Source organism: Cherax quadricarinatus, chromosome 14 (assembly GCF_038502225.1).
Source record: "Cherax quadricarinatus isolate ZL_2023a chromosome 14, ASM3850222v1, whole genome shotgun sequence".
NCBI lineage: Eukaryota > Metazoa > Arthropoda > Malacostraca > Decapoda > Parastacidae > Cherax > Cherax quadricarinatus.
In genome coordinates this window covers 19,223,952-19,239,881 of record NC_091305.1, presented here as the reverse complement: position 1 = coordinate 19,239,881, position 15,930 = coordinate 19,223,952, and the positions used below count along the sequence as shown (strand labels likewise).

Here is a 15,930-nt window from a genome sequence, read left to right as displayed (position 1 = left end):
ATAATCCCACAAGGGTCACACAACGCTGCATAGTAGAAATAAGCATCAAACTCGTAGTAGTATAGTAGTGCTAGTACAGTGGACCCTCGACATTCGATACTAATCCGTTCCTGAGAGCTATCGAATGTCGAAAATATCGTTAGTCGAATTAATTTTCCCCAATAGAAATAATGGAAATCAAATTAATCCGTGCAAGACACCCAAAAGTATGAAAAAAATTTTTACCACATGAAATATTAAGTTTAATGCAATAGAATAATTACAATAACAACAATAACAATAGAATAATAACAATAGAATAATTGACACTTACCTTTAATGAAGATCTGGTGATGACTGATGGGATGGGAGGGGAGTGTGTCGAAGTTGTTACTGTTTAGAAGGGGAATCCCCTTCCATTAGGACTTGAGGTAGCAAGTCCTTTTCCGGGGTTATTTCCCTTCTTCATTTAATGCCACTAGGACCAGCTTGAGAGTCACTGGACCTCTGTCGCCATTCCTTTAAGATTTGTCTAAAATAGGCCATAACATTGTCATTGTAATAGGCACCAGCACGGCTTGCAATAGTTGTGTTAAGGGTGATTTTCATCCATAAAGGTTTACAGTTCAACCCACTTTGCACACATTTCCTTAATTTTTGAAGTAGGCACAATGGAGTCCACAACTGGCATAGGCTTCTCAGGGTTAGCCCCAAACCCTTCAAAATCTTTCTTAATTTCCATACTAATTCTCACCCTTTTTACCACAGGGTTGGCACTAGAAGCTTTCTTGGGGCCCATGGTGACTTATTTTGCAGAAACAAGCACCAAAAACAGTGATAATATGGATAATATGGAATGTGCCGAATGTATCCTTAGATGCGCGCACACTGTCTGGCTTGTAAACACTGGCACACATGGGGCAGTTCAGGCCACACGTGGACACGTCTCGTACGAATTGTATCGAATGTCAGGTTTTCCATCGAATGTCGAGGCAAAATTTTTGCGTTAAAATGCATCGAATGTCGGATTTATCGAATGTCGATGCCATCGAATGTCGGGGGTCCACTGTATAGTAGTGCTAATATACTAGTACTTAGCGGTAGTGCTAGTAGTAGTGGTAGAAGAAATTAGCATCAAACTCGCTTGTTATACAGAACTGTGTTAGTAATTATATCCACTTCGAACCAAATTCTACTGAAAAGGTTTAGGAGTAAGACTAGTATTGTAGGGTGTCAGTGTTAAAATATGCACACCGACATCTTCCAACCCAGGAGATGTTGGTTGGCACCCCGATAGTGTCCATGAGAGTTTGCACAGCATAAAAGAAACTAGTTTCCTTAATGTGAGACAATCTGTTAGGGTCAACTCAGACCCAGATTTTTTATTAGAGAGAGAGAAATGTAGCACTTGAAATTTTTTTTACCGAGATGATGCCCAATCACTTTGGAAATTTCAGCAAGGTTTCTTATGTTTCCATGTGGCAATGGTATAAACAGGATCAGAGTTCAAGGAATACAATAATTCATATTGCTTTCAGGACAGCACATAAAGATACAGTGGACAGGTAAGCAAGCTAGCAGAGGCTTTGAGCAACAAGTGGTTGCCTGAAAGCAGTTTTGGGGTCTACTGGCATTCCAGGGTTGGTAGGTGTTGCAATCACTAAAGATCCAAGTGATTAAGGGAATGTTTTGTTCATCATAAAGTTAAAATGGAGCAGAGCTGAAAGAATAAACAAAACAGAAACCAGGTACCCACTTTGAACCACAGTCACCTCCACTGCAACAGGCAATGATGTTCTATCTGGTGCACACCACTAAGTTGGCATTTCCAGAAAGACTGAGCAAAAAAACACCTGTTTAGACAAGAGCACAAAGTGTGCAACCATCTTTTGGCTAATACTGGCAGTAGGCAGACTGACAAGATTATTATTATAATCAAGGGGGAAGCGCTAAACCCATAGGATTATACAGCGCCCGGGGGGGGGGGGAGATGTGGAAGGCATTCAGGCTTAATTCGGGGAACTGGAGCACAGATCCAATTCCCTAAATCAAGAGCCCCTCACCAACATCAAGGAGCCTTCCATGAGGGGAGACTGACAAGAACAGCATGAGTCATACCTTCAATTACCACTCCAGCAGTGTTTCCATAAATAGTCCCAACCTTGTTTCTGTGTAGGGTCACCTGGCACCCTTAAACAATTCAGTTTTCATCAGGTGGTGACAGAATCAGAGCACTACCAAGGAAAGATACGTTACCAAGAGCACTACCAAGGAAAGATATGTTATGGTGATTGCTCTTCCTCTATCTAGTAGTTGCATTTTAGAGGAGGAAATATCCCCTCTAATGAGATGAAATAAGAGGTTAGGGGATATTTAGATTCAATCCAAGGGAGAGAGATAAAAAAGAAAAGGTTCAATTCCTTGGATCAAGAGCCACTTTGCCATCATAGGGGAGACCCTGAAGGGGTCTCCATTGGGAATGTGAATTAAAAGCCCTCTATATACTACATCTGTTACCAATAATCCTCCAATGTCTTGTGAATAATGTAAAAAGGTCTGACCCAAGGAAGAGAAGGGTATCATCAATTCCTTGGATCAGGAGTCCCTCATCAGCATCAAGAATCCCTTCTTCAGAGGGTTCTGTCTGCTTTGAGATTCTCTGCTTCCTTATGCCCTAGACGAGTCTCGAGAATTTATCTACTCATTGAGACTGCCCTGGGCCAGGCTTATTTGAAGGTTACTGGCTGGTACCTATAGCATTTCACAAATTTCTAGACAAGATAGAAAAATAATAAAGCAAGTGAGGTTTAAAAATACAGTAATATACATTTTATTTATCTACAAAATTAGAAAATAAATGACCAGGGCACAATCAAAACTAAATTAGTAATCAGTAAAACTTATATATATGGAGAAAGGAATGCAGACAGGTAAATACAAGTGCTCAATAATATTAACAACAGCTAAATACAAATATTTAATAACATTAACAGGTTGCAGGAATCAACTGTATGGTGCTCTTGTAGGTATTCTAATTAATAACCAGCAAACAATACACTTTATGCATTAGCAATGGAGTGACATTCTTTCAGAAAATTCTTGATTTTCATAAGTTAAATAGTATTTACTTAGTACACCTGTCTTCTAAGGGGGAAAGGAATGTATTTTTGGCCTAAGTAAATTCTTGAAAGTCACTCTAGAGCACCTCTTAAGATAATGATCTCAGTACAGTGTGTGTTAAAGTTTAATTTTCACCATTTATTGTTAATTCCTGCTTCTTTGCTTCTACTTCTCATTCATTAATGTTACAGCAGTCCTCACTGTTAAATCTTTTCTTTATAGTAGCAAATTATAGCTACTTTACCTTACATGAAAGCAAAACCACTGAGTAGAATACTGCAGAATTATGCAAATGCCTCTGAAATTTAATAAGATTTCCAAAGTATGTAAAATGTACATTACTAAATATTTACCACATTTCTTTTGTATGAAAAATGCATATAAAATTATATTTACCAGTGAAAAGGTAAATTTCTTAACTTTTCAGGTCTTCAGGATGACTTACTTTTCATTCAACAGTTTACCACTTCTGAGGGTTTTTCTATTCTGGTTGTTTTTCACTCTCTTTGTTGTAGCAGACACATAAGGAGAAATACGTGCCTTCATTTTCTTCATCTTTTTAAGTGGAGACGTTTTCATTTTAGAAGAGGCTGTTGCTTCTAAACTGTTACTTTTTTGTTTCACACAATCTTCTTCCTGGTCTCCCTTATCATCAATAAATAATATATTACTCAGGTCCATAGTTTCTAGAGAACTGAAAGAAGGTCCCTTTTTTTCTAAATTTTTTAGTTTCAACTTAGTCAATTGGGCAGATTCTCTACCAAGTTGCAATTGCTCTCCTTGAACTGGCACGTCAATTTTAATAGATTCAAAGCCAATAAAATCTGACCCAAAAGCCACAGCATCAATCTTTTGCTCCTTTATTTCCCCTGGAATGAATACTCTTTTATTTTTATCAGTTCGCTTTAAGTGATATAACTGGATTTGTTCATCTGTTAAGAAATTGCTGGAAATGCAAGTTTGATTTTCTTTATCCTCTGTAACAGAATTTTTTATGATGCATTCCATCCTGTTGTCAAATTCTTCATTCACATCATCTTCAATGTGGACATCAACAGCTTCACACATCTTGGCAAACAATGGATAAAATCTATTACTCTCATCTCTGACAGATGGTTTCAATCCAAGCACCATGCATGCATGTGGCAAAGCAAGCATGCTTTCATTTTTAAGCAGGTTATCAAGGTCATCTAATGGAATTAGAGGAATACATTTATTTGCACAACCAGGAAGAAATGTTTTCACTACAAAAGTGGGCTCCACATTTTTTTTAACAAAGACTCCAGCTAAAGAATCTTTTTCTAGAGCCCTCATGACAGCATTATAGCCAAAAATCAAATGAGACAAGATTTCTTCCTTCTTTCTGTTCTCAATGACAACATCAGTATCTAAACTTTCTTGCCAATTCTGCAGGTATTCTTTACGAAAAGCTTTCCTTGCTGCACCTTTGAGTTTTTTTAGTTCCTTCCATGGTGGTTTACATGAGAGTTTCTTCAACCCAGAGCATACCATTTGTAAAAGTGATCTAATTTCCTCTTCATGCTTGGTACTTAAAACAGGCCAGTCTAAGGCAAAGGGGCTGTCTAGAGTGTTTTTTACAACATTCTTTTTAGGCTTCTGGACTCCCTTAATTGTTTTCCGCTGTTTGGACACAGACAGGGTTTTGGCTAGCTTTGGTTTGGATGCCATGATAAGCAATAGTATTATAAAAAATCAACAGTATTACGTTTAAAACTATTTAGGTCCAGTCTAATATGCAATATATGAAATAAAAGCCAAAACATAATAAGCAATTTTTTAAATACCTGCACTTAATGAAAAGAAGTGAGAATTAATTTCAAATAAATAATGCCGCCTTGGTTTAAGCAGTAATGAAAATTTATAATACTGATTCATCAAAGCAATGCTTATTGTCCAAAAGTCTAATTTTCAATGTCAATAATTCCGAAGAAGGCAAGCATTGTGGATGTGTAATGAGGTAAGTATACATATGAAGAGTATGTAACAAGACCAAGAATGGATAAGAAAAAGGCATTCATGGCCAATTTCTCCTTAGGCTCAAGCATATATATTGCTGTGTTCAATTCATATTGGCGGTACAGGTGTGATGCAAACTTCCACACTGAATGAAACATTTTGATTCTTGGTTTTACAATTCAAAAAATACTATTATTATTTAAAGTTATTTTTGAAAAGTTTACAGCAATATAATAGTTTGACACTGCTTACAGAATTTTATGATTGTTTAAAAAAAAAAGTTAAAATACCATATAACTATAAATTAAAATGGATACAACATAAAATTAAATTTAACCCTTGGGTTTCTCGTCTAGTGGAGGCTCTTCTATTTTCGGAATCTCAATTTTAAGCTTTTTAAGAGCCTTTTTCACACACTGCTGGTATTGCTTGTATACAGGTTCACAGGTTGTATCATCTGCTTGTCCATTTAAGAACTTTTCACTATACCACTGATTGAAGCAAGAGTCATAAAGAGACTTTAGTTCCTGACATTCTTTGCTCACACTATTCATGAAGTTAACTTCAGGCAATGAAGACTAACTGAAGATTTGAACAAAATGAAAAGTAATGATACACAATAAACAACTAGAAAGTTGTTAAGCACTTTCAACTAAGATAAAATAAAAAAAAATATGGCATCTAAGTAGCCTTGTTCTTTTTCCTACTTAAATCCCCCACCTTCCGCTGTTTTGCAATGACGTACAGAGATGCTCCAACTTCTCCAAGAACAGCTCCAATGCTACACGTTAATGGCCAAACCTGAAGAAACAGGATATCTGTCTAGACAAAATGATAAAGAGATTCCACAGCCTAACATAATACAATTGACCTGTTACACATTTTACCAAAAGACAGGTATATTAACAATATATACAGTGGTAACCCGAGTTTCGAACTGTTCCCAACTTGAACAATTAGGTAAGTGTATTTGTGTAAGTGCGTTTGTAAGTGTATTCTTGGGGGTCTGAAACAGACTAATCTAATTTAAATTATTCCTTATGGGAACAAATTCATTCGGTATTGGCACTCAAACAGCCTTCTGGAATGAAATAAGTTCGAAACTCGGGGTACCACTGTATATATATACATTTATTAGATGAGGTAGATTTTTTATATTAAAGCAAATGAAAATATGTTAAGATAACTGCAGCCTAAATCTAAATTTTTAAAATTCTTTCCAGCTTCCGGCAGGGTAATATACACATTAATATTTTAATATTTTACACAGAATCTGAAAACACACCTAAGGCTACAGCAGTTAAGTGCAACAATATTTACCTGCCAAGGTGTATCCCAGTCAAGAGGAATAGGTATTGCTCCCAACCATGCACCAAGTAATATAGCAAAGCACTGAACTTCACACTCTTCCTCCCAGTTTAGCCTGAAACATCAGTAAACACTATGAATATTAACAGAGTAAACTCTTCAACCAATAAAAAATCAAACACTGCATAAAGTAATTTCTACCCTTCTTTTTTTTTTTTACCTCAATGAAACATTTCTTGCTAAGGAAGAATAACCCAAAGAAGAAAACCCTCCAATTCAAGTTTCAGACTGTAAGCACTGCATTTTCCAGTTTATAAAACTTGAATAAGGCAAGTTTTCCCAAAAGTACCATCTAAGATTTTCTTGTAGCTCAGTGGTAGTGTGTTTGGCTCACAAAAGAAAGGATCTCGGCGAGTCTCAGGTGGGATAAGATAGGTAGGCATGTCTCCTTAGATCCATTGTCATCATGCCCTACATATCTCATATGCTTATTTATCTTCTTTTTCTTAAAATATGTATTACCTATTACCAAACCTCTTTCTATACAAATTTCAGCCAAAGACCCCCCTTATCAGGTAGAGAAGATTTTATTGCATTTATGGATCTAGAAAAGGCATATGATAGAGTGGATAGAGGAGCAATGTGGCAGATGTTGCAAGTACAGTGGTCCCTCAATAATCGTCCAGCCTGAAAGTCGTCCATTTCGGGAATAGTCCTGTTTTTTCGTCTAAATATTGGCTCACAAATGGTCCGTTAACTCGCTAATCGTCCTTCGTCCGGGACGGGTACCCACGCTCTGAGCCGCCTGGGCCTGCCTTCCCAGCCAGTGTGCCACTGTTTACCAGTGAGTGACGGTCCCCTCACATGCTCCTATGAAATATTTCATAATATTCCATTGATTTTAGTGCTTGTAAGTGCCAAATAAGCTACCATGGCTCCAAAGAAAGCTTCTAGTGCCAGCCCTTTGGTAAAGAATGTGAGAAACATAATTTATGAAAAAGTTTGTAGAAAAATACAAAGATGGTGGTAGTAGAGTGGAAGCAGTTGTGATAGTGGTTGATGAACATAAGAACGTAAGGAGGATCACTGCAGCAGACCTGTTGGCCCATGCTCGGCAGGTCCTTTACAATTCATCTCATCCCACTAACGAAACATTTTCCCAACCCAGTCCTCAATGCTACCCAAGAAATAAGCTCTGATAACTCTATCCACTCATTTGCAAGTCCCAAATGAGTGGATAGAGTTATCAAAGCTTATTTCTTTGGTGGTAGAAGGTAGTAGTGATGGTGGTAACAGTTGTAATAGTGGTAGAAGGTCGTAGTGATGGTGGTAGAGGGTTTCTTCTTCTTTAGTGATTCAGCGATTCAACCAACTCCTCTAATGTTGTATAGGGCTACAAAAACCACCGCCGCCTCAGCTGCTGCTTCACCACCATTATGGACGGCTTACACTCAGTGGCCCTTATATACCCAACAACAACACAACACAACACCTCTCGTGACATACGTAATGACTTATTTTATTAATTCTAGAGTATATTCCATGTTTCTATGTTATTAATATTGTTTATTATGTCATATTAGCTGAATTGTGATAGATAAATAAGCCACAGAGTTGATATTAGTGTCATATTCTCCAACAATAAACTTGCCATCCCTCCCTCACACAAACAAATAGCCAATAAGAACATAACAATGGAAGAACACTGCAGGTCTACTGGCCCATACAAGGCAGGTCCTTATCAAAATGACCTCTACCCAAAGCTACCCAAGAATTTACTCCCGTACCCAATGACACAAATCTAACTCAGCTCCTCCAACTCATATATTTGTCCAATCTCTTCTTAAAGCTACCCAAGGTCCTAGCCTCGATCACCCTACTGGTAAGTGTGATGTTAAATAAGAACTTAAGAAAGTAGGAACAATGGAACAGGCCTGCTGGCCCATACTTGGCCAGTCCTTCACAAATCCAACCCACTAACAGAACAAATGCTACCCAAGCAATAAACTCAGATGCAAGTCCGACTCAAATCCAACCCCTCTCACTCGTGTATTTATCCAACCTAAATTTGAAACTACCCAATGTTTTAGCTTCGATCACCCTACTAGGCAGACCGTTCCACTCATCAACCACCCCTATTACCAATGTTCATTTATACATTTTATTAGTGCCCTAGAGTCCTTACGGAGGGGGATTCCCCTTCCAAATAAACTCCCCTCCCTCTCTCCTCCTCCCTGTCTTCCATTCATCAACAACAGCCTTCAATAAAGGTAACTGTCATGTTGAATGTTCATTCTTTTGTGCATGTAAATCTATCTTTTAGGTAAAAAAAAAATTGTTGTTGATACTTCTGGGTGTCTGGAATGAATTAATTGGATTTACATTATTTCTTATGGGGAAAATTGATTCGAAAATTGTCCATTTCGATAATAGTCCCACTTCCAGGAACGGATTATAGACGATTATTGAGGGACCACTGTATATGGAATAGGTGGTAAGTTACTAAATGCTGTAAAGAGTTTTTATGAGGATAGTGAGGCTCAGGTTAGGGTGTGTAGAAGAGAGGGAGAATACTTCCCGGTAAAAGTAGGTCTTAGACAGGGATGTGTAATGTCACCATGGTTGTTTAATATATTTATAGATGGGGTTGTAAAAGAAGTAAATGCTAGGGTGTTCGGGAGAGGGGTGGGATTAAATTATGGGGAATCAAATTCAAAATGGGAATTGACAGTTACTTTTTGCTGATGATACTGTGCTTATGGGAGATTCTAAAGAAAAATTGCAAAGGTTAGTGGATGAGTTTGGGAATGTGTGTAAAGGTAGAAAGTTGAAAGTGAACATAGAAAAGAGTAAGGTGATGAGGGTATAAAATGATTTAGATAAAGAAAAATTGGATATCAAATTGGGGAGGAGGAATTTGGAAGAAGTGAATGTTTTCAGATATTTGGGAGTTGACATGTTGGCGGATGGATTTATGAAGGATGAGGTTAATCATAGAATTGATGAGAGAAAAAAGGTGAGTGGTGCGTTGAGGTATATGTGGAGTCAAAAAACGTTATCTATGGAGGCAAAGAAGGGAATGTATGAAAGTATAGTAGTACCAACACTCTTGTATGGATGTGAAGCTTGGGTGGTAAATGCAACAGCGAGGAGACGGTTGGAGGCAGTGGAGATGTCCTGTTTAAGGGCAATGTGTGGTGTAAATATTATGCAGAAAATTCGGAGTGTGGAAATTAGGAAAAGGAGTGGAGTTAATAAAAGCATTAGTCAGAGGGCAGAAGAGGGGTTTGTTGAGGTGGTTTGGTCATTTAGAGAGAATGGATCAAAGTAGAATGACATGGAAAGCATATAAATCTATAGGGGAAGGAAGGAGGGGGTAGGGGTCGTCCTCGAAAGGGTGGGAGGGAGGGGGTAAAGGACGTTTTGTGGGCGAGGGGCTTGGACTTCCAGCAAGCGTGCGTGAGCGTGTTAGATAGGAGTGAATGAAGACGAATGGTACTTGGGACCTGATGATCTGTTGGAGTGTGAGCAGGGTAATATTTAGTGAAGGGATTCAGGGAAACCGGCTATTTTCATATAGTCGGACTTGAGTCCTGGAAATGGGAAGTACAATGCCTGCACTTTAAAGGAGGGGTTTGAGATATTGGCAGTTTGGAGGGATATGTTGTGTATCTTTATACGTATATGCTTCTAAACTGTTGTATTCTGAGCACCTCTGCAAAAACAGTGATAATTTGTGAGTGTGGTGAAAGTGTTGAATGATGATGAAAGTATTTTCTTTTTGTGGATTTTCTTTATTTTTTGGGTCACCCTGCCTCAGTGGGAGACGGCCGACTTGTTAAAAAAAAAAAAAAAAATCCCAAACTTACCTACCATACCTTCTATAACAGTTGTTCCCGCTTTACCACTCAGGCCCCCACCACAATTACTCTCTCGCTTGATTCAAAACTCCCTAAAGACTCACTAAACATTTGCCAAAATTTCTCTCTCCTCTACACTCCTGTCTTCTCCAGGTGCATAAACACTTAATATAACCCACTTTTCACATCCAACTCTCATTTTAATCCACATAATACAGTGGACCCCTGGCTTGCAATGCAATCAGTATCTGATAAATCCGGTATTCGATGCATTGTATCGCAAAAATTTTGCCTCGGTTCCCATTACAAAACCTGGTATACACGATTCGTCCGAGATGTGTCCACGTGCGGCCTGAAGTACCCCGTGTGTGCCAGTGTTTACAAGCCAGCCAGTGTGCTCACATCTAAGGATACATTCGGTACATTCCATATTATCACAGTGTTTTTGGTGCTTGTTTCTGCAAAATAAGTCACCATGGGCCCCAAGAAAGCTTCTAGTGCCAACCCTTCGAGAAAAAGGGTGCTAATGACTATTAAAATGAAGAAAGAGATAATTGCAAAGTACGAAAGTGGAGTGCATGTGTCGGAGCTGGCCAAGTTGTATACAAAACCCCAATCAACCATCTCTACTATAGTGACCAGGAAAACGGCAATCAAGGAAGCTGTTGTTGCAAAAATTGCAACTGTGATTACGAAACAGCGACCACAAGTGTTAGAAGATGTTGAGAGACTGCTATTGATGTGGATAAATGAAAAACAGATAGCAGGAGATAGCATCTCTCAAGCGGTCATTTGTGAAAAGGCTAGGCAGTTGCATGACGATTTGGTAAAGAAATTGCCTGCAACTAGTGGTGATGTGAGTGAATTTAAGGCCAGCAAAGGTTGGTTTGAAAGATTTAAGAATCGTAGTGGCATACATAGTGTGATTAGGCATGGTGAGGCTGCCAGTTCGAACCAAAAAGCAGCTGAAAAATATGTGAAGGAATTCAAGGATTACATAGATAGTGAAGAATTTAAACCTGAACAAGTGTTTAATTGCGACGAAACAGGCCTGTTTTGGAAAAAATTGCTAAGCAGGACCTACATTACTCAGGAGGAAAAGGCACTCCCAGGACATAAGCCTATGAAAGATCTTCATTAAAGGTAAGTGTCATGTATTCTATTGTTAGTAGAGTACATACTACAAACTGTGCATGTCTTCTTCAGTTCGTGTACATTAAACTTAATATTTCATGTGGTAAAATTTTTTTTTTCATACTTTTGGGTGTCTTGCATGGATTAATTTGATTTCCATTATTTCTTATGGGGAAATTGATTCACTTTCCGATAGTTTTGGTTTACGATGAGCTCTCAGGAACGGATTAATATCGCAAACCGGGGGTCCACTGTACTTGAATTTATGCATTTATATTTCTTCTTTTCCTGCCATAACTGATCCTTCAACTTACTTCCTTAGCTCTAACTCTCTCAGATACCCCTAACTTAATCCCATTTATTTCTTCCCACTGAAACTCACCTGCCCCCTTCAGCTTCGTTTTGCTTAAAGCCAAGACAACCAGCTTCTCTTCATTCATAACAATGACAATCATCTCTTCTTATTACCTGCACTACATCCACCAACATTCAAACATACCAACTTTAAAAAAAAAAAAAAAATTAACACATCAGCCATCTCCCAAGGCAGGGCGACCCAAAAAAAGAAGAAACGAAAATTTTTCTTCTTTTTACATTTAGTAATTTAGACTGGAGAAGAGGTTACTAGTCCCTTGCTCCTGGCATTTTAGTTGCCTTTTACAACACGCATAGAGCAGAAATAAAAATAAAAACGAGAAATATTAACAAAATAGAAAATTCAAATGGATGAGTATACATATGTACAGGTATATGCATGTGTAGCGTGATCCAAGCGTTGGTAGAAGTAGCAAGTTGTATCTTATCTTGCATGTTTATGAGACTAAAAGACACCAGCAATCCTACCATTGTGTAAAACAATTACAATTTTCTGTTTCACACTCAATTGGAAGGACAGTAAAACCAGCTTCTTGTTTATGAATAAAACGGCTATCAAACCTCAGTACAGTATTTTGTTATAACATGCCAACAACAAAAAAAAAAAATAATGACAAGGGAATTTTTTTTTCATTTTACCACTGAAATATATTCACAAATAAATATGACAGAATAAATTTCTGATGTCATATTCTTCTGTTATTAGATTTGGTCACTTCAGTAGCTTTGTCAATTGCATGCATAAACAATAATGAGAAAATAAACAAAATAGAAGTTTACCTCTCAAGGATAATAATGAGAGCAGATGGTCCAAGAGCAATGAGTGGTCTTATGAAGGCTAAAGATGCTACTAGTACACTGAAGGTAAAGGTGTCCTCAAAATTCCTGTAAAGCAAGAATGAAAAATAACTTAGAAAACCCACAGTATTCACAAAAGAATCTGAATCAAAATTAAAACAGGACTCTTGAGCTTCACTTCTAAAATGGAGCACTGTCAACTCCTGTAATATAAAACATTTAATTAAAAAAAAAGACTGACAGAATGGAAACCTTCACTAAAAGAAATTTTTGCTTAGAGCTCAAAATTTTTCATATCTCGATAAAACAGGGAAATCATAGGTATATGTAGCTGGGAGAACAGGTGATGACGAGGGAAGGGAAGGGAAGCAAGAACTAGGTGAGAACTATTGCTCACCTAGTTCTCACTTCCCTTCCCGTTCCTGATAGACACACCGCCGAACACATCCTCAGCAAAATTACCATGGCCAGCATACAGCAGAAGCTAAGGTTCTCTAGAAAACTTGCCTCTCTCTGTCAACACAGCAAATGGAAAGACACTGGTAGAGTTGACATCATCAATAACCTTTCCTCTCATGTACTCATTGATACAGAGTCTGAAACACTAAGCTTAGGTCTCAAGCTTGCCACTGGCATATGGAGGCTTAAATATAAGTTGGATACAGTGATCAAAAAGCAAGACTTTGGTGACTGAATTTAAAAAAGGTTTCATACAAGGACTTATTATAGCAGCCATTTTGGAACCTAGCTATCCAGTCATTCCATGCCGCTACATTGACGCACACAAAAACATGGCCACTAATAACAATATTCTCATTACCACAGCGGACAAAGGAGTGGTCATCCTCAACTGTACAGAATATATTACCCTTCACCGAGCAGGTCTGCGTTTACTCAGACAAACACATGGTTTTTTGCTCACGTCCTCCTACTCCTGCCATGCATCTGGGTTCCTGTTCTCTATTTCTGACCAATCACAAGCCTTCTGTGAGTCGCTCTAGCTAAGTGGTGGTGGCGTCTGCTCACTTCCCATTGGTCAAGAGACGAAAATGTAAACACTTCTAGCTTGGCGTCGCCGAGACATATTTTTTATAGTGTCATTCACATGCTCTTGGATTTTACCCTCTACAATGTCGGTGAGTACTGATTTGTGTGTCTAGTTCGTAACTGAATAGTTTAGCCATATCTTGATATATAAAGTCTGTGTGAAGCATAATATGAGTGCACCATGCAAATGAAAAAAGTGCAACAAAAACATCTGAACAAACTCATACTTGCCCCTTTAGGCCCCATTTTAAATTTCAGTAAATAAATATTTCTAAAAAAATTTGTAATACATATATGAATTCTGTAGTGGTCTGGGTGTGTACAGAATGCTTTTATTGTCCTTCCAGACCAATGAGAAATTGTTTTATGGTCAGTCCTCCAAAGAGAAGTCCAAATACGCCTGCAATTTGGAGGAAAGTAACTCAGATCCAGGGCCAGATGACCTGGAATTGCTTGACAGTGGTGGTGATGAATACTTGCAACTGGGTGCAAAGGTGTCAAGTGATGAGTAGAAGGAAGACAGACCATCCAAAAAGCCAAAATTGGACAAGAGAAAGAAAGGTATTATGATCAAGGAGTACCCTGATGAAGATCATGATGAGCTTGCTTCTCAAGCTCTATGCATCAAGGATAAAAATTGCTTCAAGTTTCATTGTAGAAATTAGTGATCTAGAATGACTGTTCTTTCTCAGGAAACTCAGGAATACGGGAATTGAAAGTTTTATCCCTTTGCAATGTGTCCATGTTGCCATTTGGTTCATTTTTGTATTTTTTTTAATAGTACTTACAAAATGTTTGGAAACAAGTTTAATTTATGTTTTTTATATTGTCTTTTTGTATAATAAATTTAAAAAAAGTTATTTGGCGTTTTCTTAACAACTGCAACTTCGCAACATTTCAAATTGTTCACCCATTACTGGGCAAGACCTAGTGTAATCAGACTTCGCATATTAGCAATTGATCGAAAACTAACTTTCACATATCCATTTTATACGGGTTCACTTACCTTATATTGATATACTCTATTCACTCATAGGAAATACATTTCAAAATTCACAATTTTCCAGTCTTGCTCTGTGAAGGGTAAGATACAAAATTTACTAAATGACCCCAACACATACGTTTCCATCCCCGAGAATACATGGAAAAAACGGATTCCTTTCTTGGTAAGAGCCTCAGAATGCTTATAAAATCAAAGGAAGGGAAAAAGCCCTTGTGCCTTGTCCCAACCAACCCCAAGTCAGCAAGGCTTTATGGTTTACTGAAGACCCACAAACCAAATGTGCCTATGAGACCTACTATATCTAGTATTGGCAGTGCCCTGCACAGGCTAGCAGGGGTTTTGGCAAAATATTTTTTGAAACTTCTGGGTACAATTAGTCAGGCTCACCTGAAGCATTCAGACGATCTCCTTAACTGTGTGAGGGATCTCGACATGCATGATAAGAAGTTTGCAAGTTTCAATATAACTACCTTATTCACCAATGTTCCAGCTGATCAACCCATTGATCTTCTTCACAGGGTGATTAACGATGATAGAGTTACCTATACATTGCCAGGATTTTATAAGCCTTATCAAACTATGTGTTCGTTATAACTGTTTTAGGTTTGAAGACAAGTATAAACAACTGCTCAGGCAAGCCATGGGCTCACCCCTTAGTGTATTTATATATGATAAATTAGACACATGTGCAACACTTGGGTATCTTTAATGAGGAAATGTTTTGCCACACAGTGGCTTCATCAGTCCATACAAAGGAGAATGGTGAAGAACAGGAGTAGTTTGAGGTAATCAGTCCCTCAGCCTTGACTCGATGTAGTGAGTCCATCAATCTTGAAATGTATACAGCATATGTGTGAAGCAGCAGCTTATATACTGTAGGCAGGAGAGGTGCAGCAGTCGTAGGTGGTATCACATTTGTCCAATGTGGAAGTAGGTCATGCCCAAGGGTTAGGTAAGTGAAGATTGATGGACTGACTACATACATCAACTCAACGCTGAGGGACTGATTACCTCAAACTTCTCCTGTTCTTCACCATTCTCCTTTGTTTGGACTGATGAAGCCACTGTGTGGCAAAACATTTCCTCATTAAAGATACCCAAGTGTTGCACACGTGTCTAATTTATCAACTTGTCGGTTCTCTGAACCATTCATCCATTTATATATGGAGGACCTAGAATCCAAACGAATCCTCAATAACATCCCTAGGTGTTACATAGATGTAGTACATTGATGATATTTTGGTAATTGTACCCAAAAATTTAGATGTATGTGATATCTTTAGCACCATCAACACTCTGGAACCTACTATTAAATTTACACTAGAGGAG

At 38.1% G+C, this 15,930-nt stretch overlaps 2 protein-coding genes across 3 annotated transcripts in view; both read right to left on the bottom strand.

Annotated features, from left to right (window-relative positions):
• Window positions 1–2,793: 2,793 nt before the first annotated feature.
• Window positions 2,794–5,407, bottom strand: LOC128695914 (uncharacterized). The gene has a single exon (XM_053786871.2). It carries the CDS (start codon window positions 4,786–4,788, stop codon window positions 3,541–3,543), a length of 1,248 nt encoding a protein of 415 aa, XP_053642846.2. The 5' UTR covers window positions 4,789–5,407; the 3' UTR covers window positions 2,794–3,540.
• Window positions 5,408–5,622: 215 nt separating this feature from the next.
• The window catches only part of PIG-F (phosphatidylinositol glycan anchor biosynthesis class F), a 23,022-nt gene continuing 12,714 nt past the window's right edge, over window positions 5,623–15,930 (bottom strand). The window contains exons 3-5 of one of the 2 annotated variants that reach the window (XM_053786939.2): window positions 12,534–12,638; window positions 6,397–6,499; window positions 5,629–5,877 (exon numbers count right to left, since the gene is read on the bottom strand). In XM_053786939.2, coding sequence (XP_053642914.1) covers window positions 5,758–5,877; window positions 6,397–6,499; window positions 12,534–12,638 — 328 coding nt within the window. In that variant the 3' untranslated portion in view covers window positions 5,629–5,757. Of the gene's footprint in view, window positions 5,878–6,396; window positions 6,500–12,533; window positions 12,639–15,930 lie in introns of both variants that reach the window. The other variant, XM_053786945.2, reaches the window with a different exon arrangement.

Bases quoted from the DNA above. Each gene is read 5' to 3' on its own strand.
- LOC128695914 (XM_053786871.2), bottom strand. From the start codon at position 4,788: ATGGCATCCAAACCAAAGCTAGCCAAAACCCTGTCTGTGTCCAAACAG.